The sequence below is a fragment of the Ictidomys tridecemlineatus genome, chromosome 12 (genome assembly GCF_052094955.1).
Source record: "Ictidomys tridecemlineatus isolate mIctTri1 chromosome 12, mIctTri1.hap1, whole genome shotgun sequence".
NCBI lineage: Eukaryota > Metazoa > Chordata > Mammalia > Rodentia > Sciuridae > Ictidomys > Ictidomys tridecemlineatus.
The window spans coordinates 63,053,879-63,080,593 of record NC_135488.1 but is presented as its reverse complement, the minus strand read 5'-3'; the positions used below and the strand labels follow the sequence as shown (position 1 = coordinate 63,080,593).

General features: G+C 43.1%; 1 protein-coding gene across 20 annotated transcripts in view; it reads left to right on the top strand.

The window, feature by feature from the left end:
- Positions 1-26,715, top strand: part of Dysf (dysferlin) — a 204,689-nt gene that overhangs the window by 142,648 nt on the left and 35,326 nt on the right. For 8 of the 20 annotated variants that reach the window (XM_005322138.5, XM_005322146.5, XM_005322142.5 and 5 more), the window contains one exon: positions 25,730-25,828. In XM_005322138.5, the coding sequence (XP_005322195.2) occupies positions 25,730-25,828 (99 nt within the window). Of the gene's footprint in view, positions 1-4,120; positions 4,184-24,583; positions 24,599-25,729; positions 25,829-26,715 lie in introns of all 20 variants that reach the window. The other 12 variants (XM_005322140.5, XM_005322136.5, XM_005322144.5 and 9 more) reach the window with 2 other exon arrangements.

The following is a 26,715-nucleotide window of genomic DNA, read 5'->3' as shown; positions in this document are numbered from 1 at the left end:
CTATGAGTGTGGCCCTCAAAATGTCTGCAGATTTGAATGAGAAGGGATTATTTTGGGTCCTGTTGGCTACAAGTACAGCCAGAGGCAGACAGTAAGGAGGCTAGTCTGGACGTCCTCCCAGTGTGGACACAAGGGAACCGGGGCTGGGGTCTGAGCCAGAGCCAGGCCCAGGCTCTTTGTGGAGAGCACATGGCCATTCTGACCAGAGCTGCTGGCCAGGCAGAATGGTGAGGAGCTGGAGCAGAGAGCTGGCTCCTGGCTGCAGGTGCACCATGGTGTGTGTGTGTGTGGGTGGCCTCACCTGACCTGAGAGGTGAGTGGGGAGAAGGAGGAGGGCCAACCAGCTTGCTCCCAGGGAACAGAGTGGATGACCTCCCTGTGCCGACCCCCAGCTGGACAGAGACTTACTGAACAAACTGATGGAGACAGCCCTGGCCCTCTTCTCAAGGAGCCCGGAATCTAGCAGTGAGACCAGCCCTGGTCTCCAGGGAGCTCTGACCCTCCAGGGAAGCCCCCAGTGAGGTGTCTGATTTTATATTGTGTTTTTCTCTGAGATCTATTGGTCTGACTTGGCGGATCCAAGGAATCCTTCACCCTCCGTCTCTCATACACAGCCCCTGGCACTAGGGGGTTCCTCTCCAGGGCTGACCAGGGAGGCAGTGGGCTCCAGTTGTAATAGTTTACCAGGTAGTTTTGGCCGGGACCCCCGCCCCTTCTTCCTATGCAGATAGAATGGAGCGCCCTGGCCTATAGGAACTGGCGGAACAAGGAGTCTGGCAGAATTTAGGTTTCGCCTGGCTCCCGTTTGGCCAGCCGGTGTGATTCTCATGATTGACGTCCCAGCCCGGCCCCCATGGCTTCCCAGCGGCTCCCTGTTGTGGCGCTGGCCTCGGGCTCCTTTCTAGCTGGCCCTGTTCTCTCAGATCCTGCCTTTTCTTTCCTTGCTCATACCTTTCTGCTCAGAAAGTCTCACCATCATCTGCGGAGGTGCTGGGATGAGCCCACTGCCCAGGTAGAGACTGTCCCCTGAGATGCTTGATGCTGGCGCACAGACAAGTCCTCTGCTTCTCAGAAGCGTCTTGGTGGGTGTCAGGAGTCGTCAGTTCTGGAGAGGACAAAGTGGGTGGATGAGGCAGATCTGCCTCCTGGGGCTCGGGGCCGGCACCCATCTCTGGGGCCGGGGAGACCCTGTGAGGGTGGGTGCCTGGCGTCTCTGAACTGTTCTCTGCAGAAGTGGGCTGGGGTGGGGGTGGGGTTCCTGCAGATCAGCTCCACTGTTTGTTCTTGGTCCAACAGGCTGTCCTCCGTGTAGGTGTCAGATGGGTCCCTGAGTGTGTGGTGTGTGTGGGTGGTATGGCGTGCACACGAGTGTGCAAGGGAGATAGGGAAGATGGGAATAAGAGAGTGGACAAGCTCTGAGGGTGTTGGCCAGAGGTGTGTGCCTAGGCTTATTGGTGGCCTTGACTGGTGAGTGTGAGGCAGGCCTAGGTAGATCCCCACAGAAGGAGAGCACACTTGATTCCACCCAGGTCTTCACTTTAAAAAAGGATATATTCATTTTTATCTGATCATAAATATGACACAGGTTCATTTGATATAACTGGGAAAATACAGGAAAATAATGAGCAGGTGGGCCTTGCCTCCAACTAAGTAAACTGCTGTCCACCCACATTTCATTCTCCATCCTTTTCTCCTTCTGTCCCTGATTCTGACTCCATTGCTACTTAAAAAACAAGACAAAACAAAACAAACAAACAAACAAACAACTAGGGCCTTTGTTTATGAATCTGTTCTTCTAGTTAAACCAGTTCTGGGTGTTATGATTATAAAGATGGAAAGAAAAACAGTAAGCAGACGCTCAGGGCTTGCTGCCCCAGCTGAGGCCCAGCGAGGGTCTCAAAGCTCAAAGCAGACATGGTGGCCTGCACCCCCCATGTTGCCCCCTCTCCGGGCATGGAGAAGCCTGCAGAGCCCACTTGGCATGTTAGGGTGACTCTCATCTGGCATTCTCAGGGACCGGTGTGGGTGGGGTCCCCTCTTTAGGTCTCTAGAGGAGAATTTCTGGAGTAGGGATAGAGAGAGAAAGAGAGAGAACACTTGGGGAACTGGATCCTGGAGAGACAGGAGGTGTCTAGTGGACCTCCACCGAGTGATGTCACAGGGACGAGGTGCTTTAGCAACCAGGATACCCAACATCAGGGACTCTCCTGGACCTGGGGTCAGCCTGGGCTTGAATAATCAGGGATGCCCTCCAGGAGGTTGCAGGAGGGAGGCCTCAGAGGAGGCTGGGTGGGGTTAGAAAAGGGGAGAGAGGAGGGCTTGCCTGGGAGGCAGGAATCTGGGCAGAGGTTTGCAAGTGGGACTGTGTGCGTGCGGGTGCGCACGTGCAGGGATATAAGTGTGTGTGGCGAGGTGGAATGTGTTTGTGTTTATGTGGTGAGGTGTGTGTGTGTGTGTGTGTGTGTGTGTGTGTGTGTGTGGTGGGCGTGGGCTTAGCAAGGAGGCGGGCCTGGCAGGCCAGAGTGGAGGAAACACCAGAAGGTGGCATGGACCTGCTCCCCACGCCCGCGGGCTGAGGTGCAGGGATTGGCCTGCTCCCAGGCCCTCAGGCCCCCAGGCTCCCAGGCTTGGGGTAATTTTGAGCTTGCTGCTCCACTTATAGTCTCTGGGACACCATGAAGGTGGAAACACACTCCCAGAACTGGAGCAGCAAATTATGCCCGCATCCCAAAGGGGAACGTGTAATTTCTGAAGCTGGACTCCATCTTTGGGGCCCTATGTTTAGTGTGTTCTTTTTTCTCCCACTTGCTCGGGTGAACTGCCAGTTTCCCTCTCACCTTTCTAAAAAAGGACTGTAGTGAAAATAACAATAGGGCTTCTGTGGGCTTCAGGAGGAGAATGGGAGGGGCTGGGCCCTGTCTCTGCCCAGCTGGGGGGTGGCACGGGGAGGTCATCCAGTCTATTCCAGGGGCCGCGCATGCCCCACTACACATGGCCACTGGGCCTGGCTGGGTGCCCTTGGGCCATTGTGCCCTTCTGCCCAGGCTTCTGGCTCTGATGTCCCTGCAGTGATGCTCCCTTTAAAGAGCAGGGTGGCCTCTACGAGTCCCCTGATCTCCTCCAGGTGCCAGCAGGGCTGCATCCTCCATGTCCTTCTCTGGCTGTTCCTGACCTGCTGAGGAAGGGAGGAAGGGCCCGGGGGGTTGACCTCCTATGGACTCTTCCCAGAGCCCTCTGCGTGGGGCTCAAAAGAGGAGAGAGTCCAGCCTGGCAGTTCTGGGTCCTGCTGACCCCCCTACCTCCTGCCTTGCCTCCTTTGTCCTGCCTTCGGGGCTGCCTTCCGGGACCATCTGCTTCGTTCTCCTTCTCCCTTTGCCGTTGCTACCTTCTCTGCTGAGACTGCCTCTCCTTGACTTGTCTGCTGCTCATTTACCCAGACCCCTGCCACCTCCCTCTGGCCCACTGTGATGCTCTCAGAACAGATCTCCTGCCTGAGGTCCCCAATCCCAGGGATAAGTACACCATAAGTACCGAGTCACAGTACTGAAGACAGCAAGCCAGGGTCTGATGCAGCAAGTGAGTGGCATAGGGTGGAAGACTCTTAAGGTTTCCCTGCTACAAGTTTTGGGGGGCCATGTGATGCCCTGGTTCTTGAGGCATGAAGGCTGAGAAACCTGCAGTTGCCCGGGAACCCTGCCCAGCAAGATGGGAGAAAGCCCCTCTCTGATGAGGAGCAGGAGCGTCCCTCAGGTAGGCAGATTTTGGAAGGTCAGGGAAGGCATGTGAAAGGGCTGCCAGGGGCAGGGGCAGCATCCAGTGACTCTCTAGAGCGGAGTGTGCGGGCCCTTCCTCTCCCTCTTGCTAGAGGTGGGCTGGGTGCCGTTCCCTAGAAGGGATCCTGATTCAGAGATGGCAGGGTACTTGCCTGAGGTCACACAGGTGGTGGCCACGGGGCCAGGCTTCTCCGACTCGGAGCACCCGTCTTTCCCACAACTGTTGTGGCTCCTTGGAGGAGGAGCAGCGGGTGCTGGACAGAGGAAGAGGACGACTCCGTGGGCCATCCAGCCTTCCCCGAATGAATCCTCTGATCCCGTCACTAACCAGCCTGTTTAATTTGTAGCTTTCGGATGGTCTGTCAAGCTGGGCCGCCACTAACACGGTGTCCTCTCCTTCCGGCCCTCATGTATGTATTACTTACCTATTTGTGGGCTCTCTGATTTCCCTTGGGGGGCTGAGGGGTGGGAGCTAGGAGGGGAACCGAGGAGGGAAGAAAGAAGAGATAGTCACCAGCCTCGATCCATAAAATAGAAGAGGTTGGGAGCAAGCTATGGGGCAGGGTCTCAGCAGTGATGTCCCCATGTTATTCCGGGTGCCTCCTGAGATTCCTTTCAATCCTGTTAACCTGCGTGGGGGCTGGGTTTGGGTGGGGCTGCCTGGCCACTGGAAGCACTGGAATTCTCTGGATTGAACTCTGACTTCTGGGACACAGGACACAAAACGTCAGTGTGTGCAAAGCAGGCTGACTTTCTCTGTCCCTCCCCAGTGCATGGAGGGTGTGCCTGACTGAAGGGCCCCAGGGTCCTGGCAGGTTCTGAGAGGTCTGCTTGGGCCACTGGTCAGCTCTCTGCCTGCCTCAGCTGATTCCCTAGTGTCCTCCTTCTGGGTGTGGATCCATGGGGAAGGTGACTTTGGTTTGGAGGCTGCGGTGTGTAGACATCAAGTCCCACGGTCCAAAGGGCAATGAGTCCAATTCCCTTCCTGTGTGAATGGAGGACTGCTGAATTCAGAGTCCTATGGAATTCTGGAGGAAGTGCTGTCTATTTGTACTTTTCTCTGGTTTATCTTTTGTAGAAGTCATGGAAAACACAAAAAAGGCAGAGAGTTAAAACCACCTGTATTCCTACCAGTTAAAGGGAAGGACTTTTAAGATTTTGATGTGCCGACGTTTTTAGATGTTTTTTATGTACCTGTGTCTACTTTTATTATTATTTTTAAATTGAATTTGTATTGTACATTTTTTTTTGTATTGGGGAATTGAACCCAGGGGTGCTTAACCCCTGAGCCATATCCCCAGCCCTTTTTTTTTTTATTATTTTTAAAAATTCAAGATGGTTCTTGCTAAGTTGAGTAGGGCCTTGCTAAGTTGCTGAGGTTGGATTTGGATTTGAGATCCTCCTGTCTCAGCCTCCAGAGTCACTGGGATCGTAGGCATGTGCCACAGCACTTGGTACTACTTTTTAAAAATCTGCATTTCAAAACTTAAAAGTATAATGAGAATGCTTTTCCATTTTTTTTAATATTCTTTAAAAATATGGCTGCATGTGCTGTGGATATCCATAAAGTATTAACTACTCCTTATCATTAAATGTCTAATTTGTTAATTCTCACTACTGTCCCTTTTATGTACCTCCCAGGAGTTGTTTTAGTTTACTCTCTGTAGGTCTAGCCATTTCTTGTTAAAATGTATTACTAGGCATTTTCTAGCCTTTCTTGTTATTCTCAATGGAATATCTTTTATTCCCCTTAAGGATTTTTGACTAATAGCTGGGTGCCGTGGTGCATGCCTGTAATCCCAGTGGCGGTTGGGGGGGGGGCGGGGGAGGGCTGAGGCAGGAGAATTACAAATTCAAAGACAACCTCAGTACCATAGTGAGGCCCAAAGAACTTAGCAAGACTCTGTTTCAAAGTAAAATATAAAAAACGGTCTGGGGAATTGTACAATACAAATTCAATTAAAAAAATAAAAGTAGACACAGGTACATAAAAAACATCTAAAAACATAGGCACATCAAAATCCTCTCTTCAACTGGTAGGAATACAAGTGGTTTTAACTCTCTGCACTTTTGTGTTTTCCATGACTTCTACTAAACTGTCTGTGGCTTAGTGGTTAAGCACCTCTGGGTTCAATCCCTGGTATTCCCCAACCCCCTAAAAGAGATTTTGACTACTAGAATATAGAAAATAATATTTTTGTGTATTACTTTGAAATGGACTCTTCAGTAATTCTGACAGTTGTTAAGTTGATTTTTTGGGTTTTCCAGGTGGGTAAGATTGTTTTCTTCAAATAGTAACAAGTAGCTCTTTCTAGTAGCTAATATTTTGTGCATTTTTTCCAGAATAACATTTGATCATAGCTAGCTAGTGAATAAAGCTATTTAGCCACTGATTAACAAAAATGCTTCTTTCATTTTCCATACCTTATGATAATTGATTAGTGTTTTCAGATATTCTGGATCTTGTTCAGGTCATGTCCTTTATTGTTATTTTGTTGATAGATTAAATTTGATATAGAGGTTGAATTTTATCAGGTGTCATTTGGCATTTATCAAGGTGATCATTTTGTTTTTCCTGTTACTATGATGTATAATTTTGTAATATAATTACTTTATTCCTGGGGTAAACCAAATTGGTCCATTTGGTTATGGTGTTACAGTTTGCTGAGACTGAAGCCCTCTGATCCAATGTAGTCAAACAGGTAGTTGGTTGGCTGTATTACTAGGCATTTTCTAGCCAAAAAGTTGGTTTGATAGGGACTCATTAAAAATCATAGCTCATGCCATAAGCATTTTAGCTTTACCCCATATCCACGCATCTTCATTTGCTAATCATTTGATGTGTGCTGAGCCCTTTTCTTTGAATTTGGATGTCCTGGACTGAGGACCACGTTATCCTTTTGTTATAAACCACATCTGAATTTTGGCTTTGTATTTATTACAGTTTGAGGAGAATTCAATGATCCTAGCAAAAAAGTCTGAGAGCAGTGCTTTGTTTTTTAAACATTTAAGATCCCCCATCTTTTGTGTTCTCACTGGTGTTTAATTTTTAAAAAGTCAAGAGAATTACATTAACATTTTACACATTGTTGTAATCTTTATCTAATTACCACATTGAACAACTGGCATAAACAGATTTGGACACCAATGCAGTTGGCTGTTGGTAAACATACAGCTCACCTTCTGGGAGTTGCTGGAACATTCTAGAATAGCCACAGGCATTCCCCTGGCTCTGTATCTTAGATTGTTGGCAGACAATGACTAGTGTTTGTTCATGGTGAAGGGATAGTTTGGAAGCAGACATCTACTACACATACTACACATTACCTATTACTTATTTAGGATTTTTGCATCTCTGTGAATCAGTATTGCTTTTGGCTTGTCTTTACTAGACTTTGATATCAGGGTTATACCAATCCCACAAAATATTTTTCAGTTGCATTTCTTCTTTCCATGCTCTTTAACTGTCTGTAGGGTGTGGGAACTATTGTTTCTCAGGAGTTTTCCACAATACGCTTGAACCTCTCTTTGTGAATTTGACTTATATGAATTGAAAATGGTGTTATATTATCTTTTAAAAAGTTACTTTATGAGTCAACCTAAATTTTAAAAAATGATTAACAATTCTATAAATTCAAAGGTGGTGGCCAAGTGAATTTTATTTATAGTTTAGCTGATAAACAGGATACCTGTCATCTTTTCAGAAAACAGTATGTAGAATATGAGTTTTGAATTATACAAATTTTCCAAGAATGGGTATTTTGTGTAATTGCATAAGACAGTTGCTCTCCACTTGTGAAACCTCTTTTTGGAGGGAATTCTCTGATCAATTTCTATGCCTTCAGTGAATTTGGTAGCTTAGACATCCCTGTATTGCCTGTTAGCCTTGGGCTGGGTTTATGCATGCTCCTACAATTAAAGAAAATGCTTTTGTATCTGTCCTGTTTTTGACTGCAACACTAATTTTATATATTTGTCTTATTTATTTTTCTTTATTTGGCTTAATAGCATTTCATCTATTTTATAGTTGTTTTTTACCCAAACAACCAGCTCTGTGACAATTCTGCAAATGTGAAGTTAGGTTGTTTAATTTCTCTGCTCAAGTCATATATTTTGGATAATCTAAATTATCATTTCATATTTTTCTTTCTCCTTTAAGAAAAACCTTTGAAAGGAGATATTTGTCTACATTTTCTTTTTTTTTTAAAATTTGTTTCAGTTTTAAATGGACACATTTATTTATTTTTGTGTGGTGCTGAGGATTGAACCCAATGCCTCACACATGCTACCACTGAGCTACAATCCTAGCCCCTATTTGTCTACATTTTCTTCTAAAAAATGTGAATGTTTTGCTTTTCATACTATTATATGTGTGTGCATGCATGCGTGTGTGCTAACTGTAAGGTAGAGATTAGTTTTTTATTTTTTCCAAAATATAACCAGTGACCTATATGATAATGACATCATCAAAGAATGACCCATCCTTTTACATTAGTCTATAATAACAGCTGTGACATATATAAGGTTTTATATAAATATGGGTTTATTTGTGGTCTCCCTATTCTGTTCCACTGGTCCATCTCTTTTTTTCTGTATTTGTAGACCACTGAGTGTGTGTGTTTTAACCATAGCTTTCTAATGAGTCTTGATATCTGGTACAGGAAGTACCCTGCCCTGTTGACTTTCAGGAGTGTCATTGCTATTCTAGTCCTTTGCTTTTCTATCCCAGTTTTAGAATCAGCTCATCGGCTTCATAGGGAAAAAACAAGTGTGTGGATCTGTGACTGAGATACAGTGAACGTCTGGATCAAACAGGGGAGAATAGACAGTTTTACAATACTGTCTATTAAACCATCAACATGATATGTTTTTCCATTTATTTAGGTCTTCTTTAATGTCTTTTAGTAAATTTTTATAATTTCATTAAAAAAATTTGGTACAACTTTTATTATACCTAGATCTACTATTTTATGCATTATTGTTCTTTAAAGGTACATTTTCTAATTAATTTTTACACATATATAAATGAAATTGATTCTCATATACTGTTCTTATATCCAGAAACTTCGCTAAACTTTCTTATTAATTCTACTGATTCATGGGTTTCTTCTGGGTTTTCTGTGTGTTAATCACATAATTTGTGATTCATCATAGTTTTAATTCTTCCATGTATATTTGATTTCTCTTTCTTTTTTCTTGTTTCATTTTCTTGCCCTATTGCACTGGCAAGGACATTCAGCTGGATGTTTTATGTAACTGGGTATTCATTTAAAAAAGAATGTTTTTATGTTTCACCATTGAGTATGAAATTTCTGAGGAGAACTATCACTAGTTAGCTAAGTTTTTATCATGAATGTTGCTAAGTTTATAGAATATTTTTTTGTGTATCTGTTGAGGTGATCGTATGATTTTTGTCCTTCAATCAGTTAATGTGGTGAATTACATTGGTGGGCTTCTTTTCATTTTTAGTGCTGAAGCAACTAAACATTTCTGAAACAAACTAGCCTGGTCATGATATATTATCTTTTTTTCTGCATTGTTGTGTTCAGTTTGCAAATATTTAGTATTTTTTTGCATCTACTTTTTATGAACGATATGGCTTGAAATTTCTCTTTTTCGTACTAATCTTTTTAGCTTTTGGTGTCCACGTAATAATAATTTTATAAAGGGACCTGGGTGTAAATGTTCTTTTTCTAGTCTCTAAAAGAATGACATAAGATTGGCACTATCTGGGTCTAAGTGTTTGGCAGATTCACTTGTAAAACTGTCCAGACTTAGCATTCTTCTTGGGGATATTTTAAACTACTGCTACAATTTTAAAAAATGTTTATAGGACCTTTGAGATTTTCTGTTTCTAGGAGAGTCACTTACAGTGATTTATATTTTATAAGAATTTATCCATTTCCTCCTAAAAATAGGGCATAACATTTTTCATAATACCTTCTTAATTTTTTTTTGTATTTTTTTATTGGTTGTTCAAAACATTACAAAGCTCATGATATATCATCTTGCATATATTTGACTCAATTGGGTTATGAACTCCCATTTTTACCCCAAATACAAATTGCAGAATCACATCGGTTACACACGCACATTTTTACATAATGGCATATTAGTGACTGTTGTATTCTGCTACCTTTCCTATCCCCTACTATCCCCCCTCCCCTCCCCACCCATCATCCCTCTCTACCTCATCTGCTGTTGTTCAATTCTCTCCCTTGTTCCCCCCTTTCCCCTCACATCCTCTTCTATGTAATTTTGTGTAACATTGAAATTTTCTTCTTCTAGTCATGTCTAGTAATGTCTCCTTTCATTCCTAAGATTATATTTTATTATTTGTGCCATAATTTGTTGGATTTTTTTTCAGCCTTTTCAAAGAATCAGGTTTTAGCTGATCTTTTGTATTGTTTCTGTGTTTTCTGGTTTATTCATTTCTTTATTATTTCCTTCCTCTATTTGGGGGGCGGTTATTATATTTTTAACCTCTTTGTACACCCTAAAGACTGTACAATTCTCTCTGAGTTCTGCTTTATGCTTCTCACAGGAATTGACAAGTAGTGTATTTGTATTTTCCATTCTGAATATTTTATGATTTCTGTTATTCCTCTTTGACACCAGTATAAAAATGTATTTTGAAGTTTCTAACTTATACTTTATCTTTTTTGTTATTGATTTTTTAGCTTAACTGTATTGTGTTCCAGAGAACGTAGCATGTGTGTAACGATACTTAGAAATGACCTGACACATTCTTTATGGCCTAGGAAAAGGTCAGTTTTTGAAACCCTCCTGTAAGTGCTTGAAAAGAATATGTATATTCCCCAAATGTGTTTTACATATGATATGTCCATTTAGAACAGATTTGTTCATTGGGTTATTCCAATCTACGTTTCTTCTAATTTTCATGCATGTGTGGTTTATCAGTTTCTGAAAGAGATATATTAAGACCCTACCTCAAAGTGACATTTCTTAGTTTTTTCTTATAGTCCTGTCTGTATTTTCTTTATGTGTTTGATGCTGCGTTATTAGATATAAACAAGATAGTAATTCTTACATCTTCCTGGAGATTTGAATCTTTTAACCTGTCCCTTTGCCTTTAAAAATCTTCTACCTTTTAAAATAAATTTTTTCTTACGGTCTCTTTTGTTCAGGTTAGTAAAACTATGCCATTTTTATTTGGTAGCATTTCTCTTTATCTTTTTACATTCGACTTTTCTGTGACTTTTTTTGTTTTATGTGCCTCTTCTGTGAATAGCAAATAGATGGATTCTGTTTTTTTGTTGTTGTTTGTGTGTTTTTGCATCATTCTGATATTTACTGATATAATAGCATTTATTTCGCCATCTTATTTTGTGTCTCCCTTAGCCCTGTCCTGATCTTTTTTCCCTCATGTTTTTCTTTTTCAAAACTGTACATTGTTTCTATTTCTTTAGCAACTAATAGAGAAATCTTAACAAGCATATTTAACTTAGCAAGTCTAAGTTCAATTTGCATGTACAGCCTCTTCCAGAGCATTACATGGAACTTACGATGCTTTACCTCTGATCACCTACCAGTTTCCAAACTTTTGTTCAATACTTTAGTTCCATCTTTGTAAACTGCATTTAAGAGCATTCTTTTTTTTTTTTAAAAGCAGTGAATTTTCCCTTTATCCAAACTCACACCTTCTATTTCTTTTTGAATGTCAGGCTTCTTTCTCTTGGGATCATTTTTCTATTCCCTGAAGTAGAACTGATTGAAATTCCCATAATTGGGGTCAGTTTATTATAAACATTCTCACTTTCTAGTTGTCTGAAAATATTTTTAGTTCATGCTTATGTTGGAAACACTAGACTCACTGACAATTATTTTCTGTCAGCACTGTCTTCTGACTCCCATTGTGCTGTTGGCTTCTCAAATCTTAGGGCTTTTTCCCTTCCCCATTAATTCTGGATAGTTCTCAACTGTTATCTCTTCAAATCTTACATATTCCCCAGTCTCTCCATCATTTCCTTCTCAACTTGGACTCCTCTAGTCTCCTTCTCTAGTGGACCTTCTCTAGTCTCCATGTCAATTAAACTTTCTTTTATATTACAGTTGGCCTTCTGGGATCTGTGGGTTCTGTATCCACAGATGCAAACCACCATGGATCACAAAGATTTTTAAAAATTGGATCTGTTCCGAACACGAACATACATTTCCCCTTCTTATTGTTCCCTAAACAATACACTATGGCAACTATTTACATAGTGTTTACATTGTTTTAGACATCATAAGTAACTTGGAGATGATTTAGGATATGCAAGAAGACGTGTTTGGTGATCGAGTGCTTGGTGCTTGGTACCAAGCTGCACCATTTTATACAAAGGCCTTGAGTACCTTCAGATCCAGGTCTCTTCACCGGAGTCCTGTGGATACTGAGGAACAACTGTATTTGTTCCCTTGTATTGCATTTTGGCTAATTTCTGAAGATTTCTCTTCCTATTCACTAACTCTAGCTATTTCTTATCTGCTACCTAACCCCATTTGTTGAGTTTTTAGTCCTAAGTATTATATTTTTACTTCTAAAAGTTCTTTCTCCAATCTGCTTGTTTGTTTGCTTTTGCAGTACTAAGGATTGAACCCAGGATTTCCTGCATCCTGGGCAGGCGATCTGCCATTGAGCTATACCCCCAACTCCCTTTTTATGAGAGAGGCTCTTATGAAGTTGCCCAGCTCCAACTTGTGATTCTCCTGCCTCAGCCTCCTAAGTAGCCAGAATTACAGATATGCATCTCCTGCCTGGCTGCTTACTTGTCTTTGAAGATCTCTTTTCCCTTTGTTATATTTCTTTTCTTTTTTCTTCTTCTTCTTTTTTTTTTTTTTTTTGGTACCAGGGATTGAACTCAGGGGTACTTGACCACTGAGCCACATCCCTAGCCCTGTTTTTTTTTTTTTTTTATTAGAGATAGGGTCTCACTGAGTTGCTTAGCCCTTTGCTATATTTCTAATGTATTTTATTTCTTTAATCCGTTAAATACCAAATTTTCGATTCTGTGCCTATTTCAATGAAATTGACACAGGTGCATCAAAACAGGATGGAAATCATAGCCTCCGGCTTATGATATAATTTATAATTGTTCTTGACATTGATGATAATATTAATGAATATTATAACTTCTCACTCATCTATTACTTTTCTCAAGACTAGTATTCGAAAAACATAAATATTTATTTCAAAGTTGCCATCAATGGTATATTTATGACTCAATTTGAGTTTTCAAAGGTGTCCCGCATATGGGACGATGGGACGTAATGGGTTAAACAGTCTTCTTAGTAAAGTGTTATTTCTGACCATTCTGATTTTAGTTGTTCCAACAGCTCTGGTTCTGCAGTTGGTTGGTTCTAGTTCTCTTGCTCATGGTGTCTTGTTCCTTACGTGTTTCACTATTTTTGCTGGTGAACTCATGTTCCTTGGAACTTTATCTGAGAATATTTTTGAGGCCTGGATGGAAGTCACATTCTTCCAGAGAGGATATGTGTTTACTTTTCCCAGATGCCTGGAGACACTACAAACCCAGATTCACTTAAAACTAAATGTTCAGCTTGTGGCTTTTCGGGTCCCCTTGTTAGTATGCGTTTGGTTCCATATTTCTCTGGATTTTTCCTTTCTCATTTGCCCTTGAGGATTTTCTTTACATCCCCATCAGCCCAGTCATGCATTTAAAACAGATTTTAAAGGTATCTGATAATTCACATGTTCTTGCTGGGAGGATTTCTCTGCTTGTCTAGTTTGCCATTTTGCTGGAAATCAAAGTCTGGATTTTAATTTTAAATTTGACAAGTTTGGGTTTTCAATCAAGCAGGTTGTACCTGCTTCAGGACTGACTACTTTAATTTCTAGTTTGTGGTATCTTCCCGAGACTTCCCAGGAACATACAGAGCAGTTTTTTTTCTTCCGCTTTCGACTTCCCTCCCCTAATATCAAACTTAGAGGGAAGAAGGAAACCGTTTGGATTTGCTAGGATTTGACTTTGCCAGTTGGAAATCTAATGGGATGGGAGATGTAAGAAGGGATCCTGGGTCAGAGGCTTTTCTTCTGGACAGAAGAGTTTGTTTCCTGTTTGTTTGTGGTGGCAGTTGGGTGCTTGCTGGCCAGGTCAGCGCCACGCCATGGTCCTTACTATTACGTTCTCTGCAGGAGTTTGTTAAGTAAGGGAGAGTCGACCCTCTTCCTGAAGGCAGGGCTGGACTTCAGGGCATTTTCTGTAGCCTTGGCTGAATGCATCCTAAACATGGTGGGTTCAGACTTCTGACGGGTCATTTTCCTCGGGGTTGGATGCCTATTCTTCAAGCTTCTAAACTAAGGATGTCAGTTTATGAGTTTATGGTGAGACACGCCTGCCTGGGGTAAGCCACCTTGAACACTGGGCCAGCTCTTCGTCTGCAAGCTCAGCCACCGGGGAAGCACATTGTGATTCGAGATGGATGAACAACCAATCAGAATGAGGAGAGGCAGTGATGTGATCTGAAATTCAGTGGCAGCTGACCAAGATGGTCTCATTCATCCATCTCCTCAGGCAGAGATGGCTTCAGCCTTGGTACTCTCTCCCCTGATGGTGCAGGTGTGGACAGCTATCAAAATTCAACCCTGGGTTGGGTGCCGTAATCCCCGTGGCTTGGGAGGTCGTGAGTTCAAAGTCAGCCTCAGCAAAAAGCAGGGTGCTAAGCAACTCAATGAGACCCTGTCACTAAATAAAATACAAAAATAGGGCTGGGGATGTGGCTCAGTGGTCAAATGGCCCTGGGTTCCATCTCTGGTACCAAAAAAAAAAAAAAAAAATTGCACCACTTGCTTCTTCCAGGGTGGACCGATTGCTTTTTCCTTGACGTATTCTTTCCCTGGATGTACTCACACCTTCCCACAGAGAGTTAAGGCTTAGCAAAGGAGGCATTCTTCTCTGTTGAGGTGATTTCTGCCTCTCCTTGTTCAGATCCCCATGCATTTATTTCATGGTCTGATTCTGCAAGGGCGGCCCTGTTTCACTTAATTCCAAATTTCAGGGGATGCTTCATTGCGGCTCATGAGTACTGACAACAATTTATCCCAAGACTTTGAAGCAAAGGTTTTTCTGAGCAAAGGAATCAATTACAGGGCGTGGCTCCCCAGTCAGAAGCATTTCCAGAAGGCATATGAGACAGCTCCTCTCTGCGCTTCACGGTTTCACCTCTGAACTTGGGAGTCGGAGCGGGGAGCGTTTTAACTTTAATAGCGTTCACGGTTTTACCTGTCCTTTCGTACCTATCAGTGGAAATAATTAAGAAGATCCTCAGTTTCTTCTGAAAGCAGGTTTCCTAAGGACATTACGTGGCAATGTTGGTGTAGCCAAAATCACTGTGTTGGAAGGTAACAGAAGAGTATTTCTTTTAAAAAGATCTGGGTTCAGCTGCTGCTACAAAGACTGGCTTCTCTGCTCCCATTAATGTTGAGGGGGTTCGATGCCCATGGTGTAATCTGGACCTTCCTTGTGACTCATTCTCTTATTTTCTCAGAGCAAATACAAATCACCCATCAAATGACAAGTGAAGGCATTGGTGGGGGGGGGGTGGGGGGTGGCGGGCAATGAAGAGAGGGAAATCAGAGCCGAAATCTGTTAGCTATTTGGAGTAATTGGTTATTTGCTGTGTTTGCTGGTTGGGAAGCAGAGCACATACTTTACGGTCTCTCCTGTTACGGGGGCTGGAGTCACCCGCCGATATTGGATCCTTGTTGCCGGAGCCCTTGGCTCGGGGCGCCTTTCCCCTGCTTGGCATTCCTGTGGTCTCCTCGGGGGTGCACCCCTCCTCCCTCGATGCACACTGCAGGGGGGACAGCCCGGGGTGAAACTTGTCTGGCAAACTCCAGGCCCCGTTGGGGAGGAGGAGGAGGCCCCTGTTCTCCCAGCCAGCTCCCCTAGCCTCCACCTTCACCCACCACCATCCTCCTCCCCGTGAGGTCTTTCCCTTGGGCCCAAAGGACCTGCTTGTCCATTCAGAGAAAAAAGACTCTTCTCTTCTTATAGGGGCATTCCTGGCTGTCCTTGGATATCTACAGATAGAGAGCTTTCTCCAAGGTTTAACCTATTGCCTCCCTGTCTCTCTTGGTCCTGCACACCATCCCCCACCTCGCCTGGGTCTTAGTAGTGCTTGGAACTTGCCAGAGCTCACTCCTGAGCATAGGGCTCCTCTCAGGGTGCTTGGTGAGGTTCCTTAACTCACTCGGTGTCCTTCACACCTCTCTGCATGAACCATGGCCTGGGGAAATCAGACTGAGTTAGCACCAGTTCCAAAAATTATTTGAAAAGTCATGTGATTTTGTGTATGAAAATGCACAGAGTCACTCCAACCGTAGGTTGACTTTGGCCCATGCTAGGCTCCCCCCAAATCCTTTTAAAATTGAATTTAAGATAGCTAATATTAGTGTCTGTAGTTTGAGAAATACTTCTGTAGTCCTGGGAAGGCCTTCAAAAACAGTTTTTCTCTCAAGTAGCTTGCTGGAACTTTTTAAGTAAAAGCTGGCTCCCTCAGCAGCGGGCTTAGGTGAGCTCTTGCCCACCCAGCCCTCCTGGAATCTGCACAGATTCTGAATTAGAGATGTGTCATTGGTTTCTTCATAGATTTGGATACTCTGATGAAATCTTCTTTCATTGCAACCTATTGAATGGATTCCATTCAACCTACTGGATTTCATTCCTTTAGGAGTTCTCCGTGGGTATATGGGATCAGGCTGCCCTTGGAAGACCAAGTCCATGGGCTCAAGTATTCAACTTAGGCTCTTGAGTTGGGAAAGGGCCAGCAAGCTGGGTCCCTCAGGCCTCCTGCCTATGTGAGCCCCCATCTAGAACAGACCGGAAGTCAAATGACGAGGTCCCCTTACCATCTGCTTGACTTTGCTGGATCTCAGGCAGGCTTACTCACTGGGTCTTTGAGAGCAATTCAGCACTTTGGTTCAAGGCCGCCCCCCCAGGCCCTGCTGCTGATCCAGCTTGAAGTCAGGGTACACGGGGGAATGATCTCCTGGACAGACGAGGAGGCCCGACTACAGGGAGTGTCAACAAGAGTTTGAGAGCCCAGTGTTCCACTTGTGGAAATAATTAAGTGATTTTCTTTTTCTTTTTTGCTGTGAGTGTGGAGAGTTCTGCTGAATCAACATGGTAGCTGGAAGTGGGCATTTGTCTGTGTGGTTTTTTTTTTTTGGGGGGGGTTAAGTGGTTTAGTATGCGTGGGGCAGGGTCAGTTTGAAGTCAGGGTATTCGTCTGGTCTGCTGTAGACGTGAGTACTTGAGTATTATGTATGTGTCTGTATTTGTGTGTCATGAGTTGGTAGTCTCAGTCCCTTAAACCTCAGAACAATTAATTGAAGAATTAGAGGAATCATCATAGTATTGTTCCAGTTATGCAGATGGTGAGTCAGGGGGTAGCAGTGTTGGGCATGAAGTGGATGATGTTGGCCATATCAAGAGAGTTTATGGGCTGGGATGTCGCTCAGTGGCAAAGCATCTGCCTCACATTTACAAAGCCCTGGGTTTGACCCCCAGTTCCAAAAAAGACAACAACAACAAAAAAGAGTTTATCATGGTAAACTTCATAGGTCAGAGAACATCTTCAAAGACATTAACTCAGAGTCTCATAATAACCCCAGAGTTGGATTGTTATAATTATGTTGATGCTAATGATTCTCTAAGAGAAATTATGTTCAAAATAGTCTAGGATGTGTACCTCTGGGTTGACACAGGCAAAGAGAGCCTTCTTAAAAATCATACAAAAAAGAACTCCTTTATTTAGAAGTGAGTGCATCCAGCATTCTCCATGGTGACCTAAGATTTAACATTATAACCTTGCTGAAAGATAAATGTCGCCAAGTGCGGTGGCTTACGCCTCTAATCCTAGCAGTGATAGAGGCTGAGGCAGGAGGATCGTGAGTTCAAAGCCAATCTCAGCAAAGGCAATGCACTCAGCAACTCAGCGAGACCCTGTCTCTAAATAAAATACAAAATAGGGCTGGGGTTGTGGCTGAACAGTTGAGTGCCCCTGAGATCAATCCCCGGGACCCCCCCCGCCAAAAAAAATGATTGTTACCAGAAACTTTTTTCTTTGATTCAAGCAGTCATCCAGGGGAGAAATTAAAAGTTTTGTTTTTGTCCTCCAACCCCACCCCACTTTCTAACTTCTCAAAAAGGAGAGGATAGAATTATTATTGCCAATTTTGCTTTCCACATTTGTGTTAAATGTGTTAGACCCACTGGCTGATAATGAGAGATTAAATGTTTGGAATGTACCATGCTGATTTGGGTCTTTGGAGGGATTAGAGTGCCCATTAGGCTGGATTGAGCCTGGAGAAACATGTCTTTGTTACATGGCTTTGGTTGCTATTAGCTGAAATCGGAGAGGCTCTCAGTCCGTGCCTTGATCACACTTGCTTGGTTGGCTGACTGAACAATGAGGGGCCTTGAACCTGGAGCATGGGAGAATAAAGTTTTAACAGCCAGATTTCTTGTTAGAACCTTAAATGACACTTCAGAAATCAAGCCTCTTGCATTTCTTTGGTCTCCTTGCCATGCTCCAAGGCCAGATGCTTAGCTGTTGCAAAATGTGGTCAAGAGCACACTTGGAATTAGAGAACATAGAGCTGCATCCCTTTTGGCACTTTGGAGGGTGGGAATCCATCAGTGTCAGAGTAGGTTAGTTGGCCTTGGCATACCTGGGGTAGGGGGAAAAGCTACTCTGCTTTTTTGTGGGTCTCGTTCTTATGGGTGTGCGAAGGTACTCTTGAAGTTCCTGGGAAGAGAAGGAAGAAATGGGCTTGGAATAACTGCAGCAGAAGCCAGATTGGTAGAATGGCAGGGATGATATTTTCAAGTCACCTTTGAGAGTGTTAGAAATACAATTTTACTTTTCTGTAAATCAACTTACTTTCTCCTTTGAGTTCATATATTTTTTTTCCCTGATGGTAATCGTCAAGATTTTAGGTTTAAACTTCTGTTAGTTTGGGCTTTCTTTCCCCCTCTCCGTCCCTGGGAGGCAGCTCAATTCTGGTTTGGGCTTCCATAATGTCATTACCTCTGCAGGGCATGAGTCCTATTCCTGGCATGTGTCCACCCTGGCACCTAGGGGCCTGCTGATTTCAGGGCACATGGATTATATTCCATCTGCTGACAGCGTCTTCTCATCTCTGCCCCACCATCCTGTAAGGCCATCCTGCCCCCTCCCCCTTTAACTAACTTGCAAGTCCACCCAGGGAGCGTGGCGCTATTTAGCAGCTAGCTCTCCCATGATTCTCTGGGATCTATAGAAGTCAAGGATTCGCTGGGCTCTCTCCCATGACATCCATGAAACCATCTTCTGTCAAGTGCCTCATGCCCCCATTCCTCTGGTAACTTCTGGAGGCTCCCAGATCCCCAGAGTCAAGGAGGAGCCAATGGGAGTGGGGATAGGCCTTATCAGGAGACTTTACAGGTCTCTAGTTCTTGCTTCCTGTCTCCCTCTGCACTTGCATCCCATGGGGGGAAAAGCTGGCTTGACAAAGCTTTCTACAAACCTGCCACTTTAATGGTACATTATCTGCCTTTGGAAACTCCAAAGCCATGGTTCAACACCTGCAGCCAGGAGACCACAGATGCCCCCCGCTGCTATTTAGGCATTCATATGTCCATCAAAAATTTACTGAGCTGCAAACTTGTATCAGGGAGGGTTCTAAGTATTGGGGATATGGGTGTCCCAATATCACAGAGCTCTGCCTATGGTAAGAAGACACAAGTGACATATATGGGGTGTCAAGTGGGGTTAAGGACTATGGAGAAAGGGCAAGAAAAGGTGAGTAGGAAGGTGGAGAGGCTGCTGTCATGTAAAATATCGCCACTAGGAGGGAAGGACTGAGATGGCGTTGGCAGGGAGGGAGCTCCTGCAAGGAAACGGCATGAGGGTGTGAAGAGTTGAGGACCCAAAGGGCCAGTGTGGCTGGAGTTGGGTGAGTGAGCAAGAAATCAGAAGGGTGTGAGGTGAGAGAGGCGAGGCTCCTATCACAAGTGGCTTTCCGGGTTGTGAGGGCTTTAGCTTTATTCTGAGTTGACAAACGGAAATACTTAAAAGCTGGGTGACTGCGGCCAGTGTCTAATTGCCGATGGGCAGGATTTGGTAGAGGTGAGTGTGATGATGTAGGAGAGGATGGGGAGGATCATGGAGTGAGGTCCCTGAATTTGGGCCATAGGCAGTGAGACCTGGGCGCAAGTAGAGGCTGACCTTGGGTCAGCTGACAGCCACAAGGGGAGAGGAGGCGAGGGCACAAGTGCTGTGGGGTCTTGAGGAAAGACAGCAAGAGGGATCAGGGTCCATGACAAGAGCAAGGCTAGGGAGGAGCATAGCAGTCCAAGGAGAAAGAGAAGTGTGGAGGAGTGGGGGTGTCAGGAGATGAGGAGAGAAAAGGGCTAGGAAAGGAGTCGGGGAGGACAGATGGCCCTGGGTGCAGTGGAGATTGACGTGAGCGTGGAGCGAGACTGGGCAGGAGGTTTGATGTTTTCCTCTGGTCATGTTTGATGTTCGAGACAGGAAGAGCTGGATTGAAACCCAAGCTGTTTGGGGCAGAGATATGATGGCTCCAGGGAAGGGCAAGAGAGTTCAAAAGCAGGAAGCACAAGAGGGGGAGCCAAGGACTGGAGGGGCAACAAGCGGAAATTAGGTCATGTGTCCACCATGTCTCCTCCGCAGGCACGATGTGCATTGAAGGTGAGGGCGGTTGGCTAGAAGTGGAGTCCTCTATAGGATGCAGGAAGGAGATGGGGGCAGACTCACTGAGTGGGTGGCCCCAGTGTGATCTGAAAAGAAGCTTTATCCTAGAGAGCAGTTGCTGCCATCTCCTCTCAGCCATTCCTGGGCTCTGGCAACCCCTCATTGATTATTTTTGTCTCATTTCATATAAATGGAATCATAGTTTTTTTTTTTTTTTTCTTGCGATGGACTTTCATTGCTCAGCATGTTCTCAGGGTTGATCTGTGCTGTAGCATGTTAACTGTTTTTTATGCATTTTGATTGTCAAATAATATGCCATCGAATGAGGGCATCCTGTTTTCTTTATCCTTTCTTCAGCTGATGGACTTTAGGGTTGTTTCCCCTTTTGGGCTCTCATGAGTGATGCTGCTATCAACATCCAAGTACAAGTTTTTGTGTGGACCAGACATCTTCATTTCTCTTGGATCTACGCCAAGAGCAGAAGTGTTGGGTCATGTGCATCTTTGTATTTAACACTCTGAGCGGTGGCCAGGCTGTCTGCCAAAGTGTCCGCACCATGTGACTTTCCCACCACAGCGTGCGAAACTTCCAGTTTCTCCATATCTTCAGCAACACTCTTTATTATCTGATTTATGGGGTGTGGCCATTCTGATGGGTGTGAGATATTGTCTCATAATGGTTTTGAATTGCATTTCTCTGATGGCCAATGCTGTGTGAGCATCTTTTCATTTGCTTGTTGGTCATTTGGATATCTTCCTTGGAGGATAAATCCATTGCTCATCTTTAAATTGGATTAATTGTCTTTTTTTCCTTATTGTGTGAGTTCTTTACATATTCTGGACACCAATTTCTTATAAGATAAATGATTTGCTAATATTTTTCTCCCAACCTGTGAATTGTCTTTTTAACTACGGTGGTGTCCTTTGAAACATATTGCTGTTATGATTTATTTAAAAAAATTTTAGGTTTTAAAGTTTTGAAAGACATTCTTGTAGGCAATGAAAACTCAGAAATTTTTGAGTAATACACACAAAGAAGGAATAAATGAAACATAATCTTACCATTCAGAGGTAAGTACTATGAACATTTGGGAGTCCATTATGCATTTTATAAGTCTCATCAGTTGTGAATATCTCTCCAGTTCAATATTTCTATAGAATCATTTCTTACGTTGCATAATCTTTAATAATGTGGGTGAACAGTTTGCCTAAATAGTTCCTTGTTGTTGGACACTTAGGTTGTTTCCAATTTTCACTCTTTTTAATGAAGTTAAATCTTTCTGAATATGCATGGTTAATTTCTTTGGATGGGTTGGAATAGAATTGCTGGGTCAGAGCATATACATTAAAAAAACTTTTTCTGAGGATAGTGCTGGGGATTGAATCCAGGGCCTTATGAATGCTAAATATGCTCTCCCCTCAGCTACATCTCCAGGACCCAATTGCACATTTTTAAGGCTATAGAAACTTGCTCCCCATTTGCCTTCCTGAAAGATTGAGGCCAGCTATGCTCTGCCAGCAGTTTGTGGGAGACAGCCCTTGGCCAAGAAGCCCACATGGTCCATGAAACAATACTATTAACAGTAACAGCATTGCATTTATGTGCTATGCACCATTTCAAGCACTTTATATATATTGACTGATTTATTCCTCATAATAACTCAAGTTGATGTTATTTTGCCATTTTACAGATTAGATGATTGAGGCACAGAGAGGTTATATTGTTGCCCAAGGTCAACAGCTTTGAGTGCAGGATTTGAACCCTGGAAATCTTGTTCCTGAATCCTGGATCCTAACTACTTTGCTTTATTCTTGATTTAGGTCTCTATCTTATGCAATCAATTGTGGACAGAGGTAGCTGTAGGTATAAATGCTCAGGAGGGAGAAAGCTTGGAACTCTCAAACACAATGCTGACTGTTGCTTTAAAATGTTCATCATGCTAATAAAGCTAACCCTTATTTTTTAATTTATTCTAATTTGTTATATATGACAGTAGAATGCATTATAATTCAGATCACACATATAGAACACGATTTTTCATATTTCTGGTTGGACACAATGTAGAGTCACACCATTCCTGTCTTCATACATGTATTTAGGGTAATGATGTCCATCTCATTCCACCATCTTTTCTACCCCCCATGCTCCCCCTTCCCCTTCCTCCTCTTTGTCCTATCTAGTGTTTGTCTAATCCTTCAATGCTCCTCACAAAAACCCCATCATGAATCAATATCCTTATATCAGAGAAAATATTTGGCATTTGTTTTTTGGGATTGGCTAATTTCATTTAGCATTATATTCTACAACTCCATCCATTTACCTGCAAATGCCATGATTTTATTCTCTTTTAATACTGAGTAGTATTCCATTGGGTATATATACCACATTTTCTTTATCCATTCATCTACTGAAGGGCATCTAGGTTGCTTCCACAGTTTAGCTATTGTGAATTATGCTGCTATAAACATTAATGTGGCTGTGTCCCTATAGTATGCTGTTTTTAAGTCCTTTGGATATAGACTGAGAAGTGGGATAGCTGGGTCAAATGGTGGTTCCATTCCAAGTTTTCCAAGGAATCTCCATACTGCTTCCCATATTGGCTTCACCAATTTGTAGTTCTACCAGCAGTGTATGAGAGTGCCTTTCCCCCCACATCCTCGCCAACACTTATTGTTGTTTGTATTCTTGATAGCTGCCATTCTGACTGGAGTGAGATGGAATCTTAGAGTGGTTTTGATTTGCATTTCTCTAATTGCTAGAGATGTTGAACATTTTTCATATGTTTGTTGATTGATTATATATTCTTTTCTGAGAAGTGTCTGTTCAGTTCCTTGGCCCATTTATTGATTGGGTTATTTGTTTTTTTTTTTTTGCGTGTGTGTTAAGGTTTTTGAGTGCTTTATATATCCTAGAGATTAGTGCTCTATCTGATGTACATGTGGTAAAGATTTGCTCCCATTCTATAGGCTCTCTATTCACCTCACTGATTGTTTCTTTTGTTCAGATGAAGCTTTTTAGTTTGAATCCATCCCATTTATTGATTCTTGGTTTTAATTCTTTTGCTATAGAAGTCTTATTAAGAAAGAAGTTAAAGGGATACATAGGAAAAGAAGAATTCAAATTATCACTACTTGCAGACAATATGATTCTGTAACTACTAGACCCAACACATTCCACCAGAAATCGTCTAGAACTAATAAATGAATTCATCAAAGTAGCTGGATATAAAATCAACACCCATAAATCAAAGGCATTTCTGTATGTCAGTGACAAATCTGCTGAAAGAGAAACTAGGAAAATCACCCTATTTACAATAGCTTCAAAAAAATAAAATACAAGGGAATAAACTTAACAAAAAAGGGGAAAGACCTCTACAATGAAAGTTTTATTGCAGAATGGTCAGAGAATGTGACTGTCTTGGGTTTTATTCTGAGGCTTTATTGAGATTTGCTTTGTGGTTTTTGATTTTTTTCTAAGTGCTTCAAGGGTGCTGGAAAAGAAGGTATATTTTCTGTTTTGGGTTTACATGTTTGTTTGCTTGTTACCATTAACGGTATTATCCATACTCTCTGTCTCCTATTCTTTTTTAAGTTTACTTGGATTTTCAAGACTGAGAGACATAAATCCTTTCCCATAACTCTTGTGTTCCTGTCTTTTCTTTGTACAAAAACATACTAGTTGGTTGTCTGTCTTTGCCTGACTTATAAATGCAAATGTTAAAGTATCTGGGCTGGGAAAGAAAGGAATTGAGCAGCTAAACTGAATTCCATTTTAACCATTTTTACCTGCGTGTACCTATTTGTACGTCTTTGTGTGTTTCTTTGAGGGTGTACATGTGATTTGGCATATCCATCTCCCTTGGATGTGACTGTGTCAATATTTTCTCCTGTGTGCTGGTCATTGTGAGTTTGACATATGTGTCCATATATGTGTGTTTTTCTGTAGCATCTTTTTATTTAACTTAAACCTTAAACATCAGGGCTAGAGACTGCCTTGCTATTAGTTTGGCTTTTTGTGGAGTGGTTAAAAGTCAGGAGCTCTGCCCCTTTGTGTGTTAACCCATCTGAATCTTGGTTTATCTCTCCCGGCAGCAGAAGATTTTCCTGGTAAGTGGGTCCAGTACCAACAGCTTCTCTCTGGCTCTCATTCTTTGCTCTGTCTGGGGACCAAGAATGTTAGGACCCTAAATCCCTGCTGTCATCCTCTCCCCAGAATGCCTGTTCATATGGCCCTGGCCTGGCTTCTCTTGTGCTCATCCCTTCATAAGCAGGAACTTAAAGGACTTGGTGTTGGCCCAAAAGGGCCCCTAATATTCTCAGAAGTTTGATGGTAGCGATTCAGGTTATTTTATGACCTAGTGCAGGCTCCTCTGGGATTTCCTCTTTGGATACCTTGCACATGGCCTTTCTCATTGTACTGGATGAACTGCCGGGGTGTGGACAGGCATAAACTGAGTGCCCAGCCCCATGTGGGTTTCTGAGGCCTGCCTCCTTGTGACCATCCCTCCTTCAGGGAACTTGCTGACTTCCTGGGAGACAGGGCACATTCCTTAGACAGGACATGGCCGGAGGACTGTTCCCCGCTCAAGAGCTGGAGGAGATAAAGGGTGGGAAGGTCAGTGTTTGCCACACAGACAACAGGCCCCCCTCTTCCTGCAAATGTGAGTGACTAGAGGAAGGAGAGGGCTGAGAGAGAGAGGTGACGGCCTCCTCTATCCTCACCCAATCCCCCTGTTTAGCAGCATCTTTTGAATAAAGGTCACTTAGTATGTATTGATTTTTAGGGAGTGTGCCTTGATTTGACCTCTAGGAAATCTAAGTTTGGGTTTCCAATGTGGGGAGGGGAAGGGCAGGAGATGTCTAGTGCATTTTGTTCATCAATAATACATTACTGACATGTCCCCCCAAGAGCACCCTCGGTACCCTCTGATTTTAGCATTGGCATGTCCTTGGGCTATAGAGGGCGCCATGATAATTACACCCACCTTACAGAAAGGCCCGAGAACCTGACAGAAACCCACACGGTGGGGTCAGCCTCTCAACACCAGGCAGAGGTAGACACCTTCTCCTCCAGTCTGTGCCCTGGAGAGGCAGGGTTTCAGCTCCCTGCTCCTAAGCTCTCCCGTCAGGTGAGCCTTGGCATCTGGGCCAAGCCAGCGGCCTTGGTGGGGATCCATTAAGAAGGACCTTGCTTGGCAAGTTGTTTCTTACATGGTCTCTTCCTTTCTCCCCTCCCAGGAAGAGGAGTTCATCGACTGGTGGAGCAAATTCTTTGCCTCAATAGGGGAGAACGAAAAGTGTGGCTCCTATTTGGAGAAGGATTTTGACACTCTAAAGGTGAGGTCTCGCTCCAAGATGGGGTTCTCTTCAGGCCTGTCGTCACTGGGCACCTGGGATGGGCAGCGGGAGATACAGCAGAAAGATAATGTGTGTGTGTGTGTGTGTGTGTGTGTGTGTGTGTGTGTGTGTGTATGTGTGTGTGGGGTTGGGACTCTTGATGAACTAATCGGAATGAGAAAGGTCACCCACCTATTTGGACCAATGTGGGCTGGGATAACTAAGAAAGCATTTTGGTACCTGTGATACTTGAAGTATTTGTAGGTAAAATGATGCTGGAGTTTTGCCTTAAAAATGCCCCTTCAGACCCCAAAAATATGTAGGAGGAAGATACATGATATGGGTGGTCCTCTGACAGATTTTCAAAAGACTAAAAATGAGTAAGCCTATAAAGCATTAATTGTTAACGTTGGAGATGGGTACTTAGGGGTTTGTAGTACTATCTGATCTCTTCTAGTGTTGTTCGAACTTTCCTATAATAGAAAATTTGTATTAAAATAAAAAGTGGAATCAATCTGAGAAAGTACCTGTGGCCTGTGAATATAAAAAATATGGTGAAACCTTGTCTCTGGATAAAAACCAGGACTAATCAGCCAAATTCTGGTATTTTGAGGAAGTTCTAAAAATACGATCACTCTTTTAAAAAGTGGATTCCTTTTTAAAAAGATGACCAAAGTGACTCAAAAATCACTGCCCAAAGGAGTTGCAAGTTTCCTGTACAGGTTTACCAGATAAAATCCAGGATGTCAGGTTAAATTTCAGATAATGATGGATGATTTTTAAGAACAAGTATGCTCTAAATATTGTGTGGGACATACTTATCTAGAAATTATTTTTTATTTATCTAAAATTAAAATATAACTATGTGTCCTATATTTTCACTTACT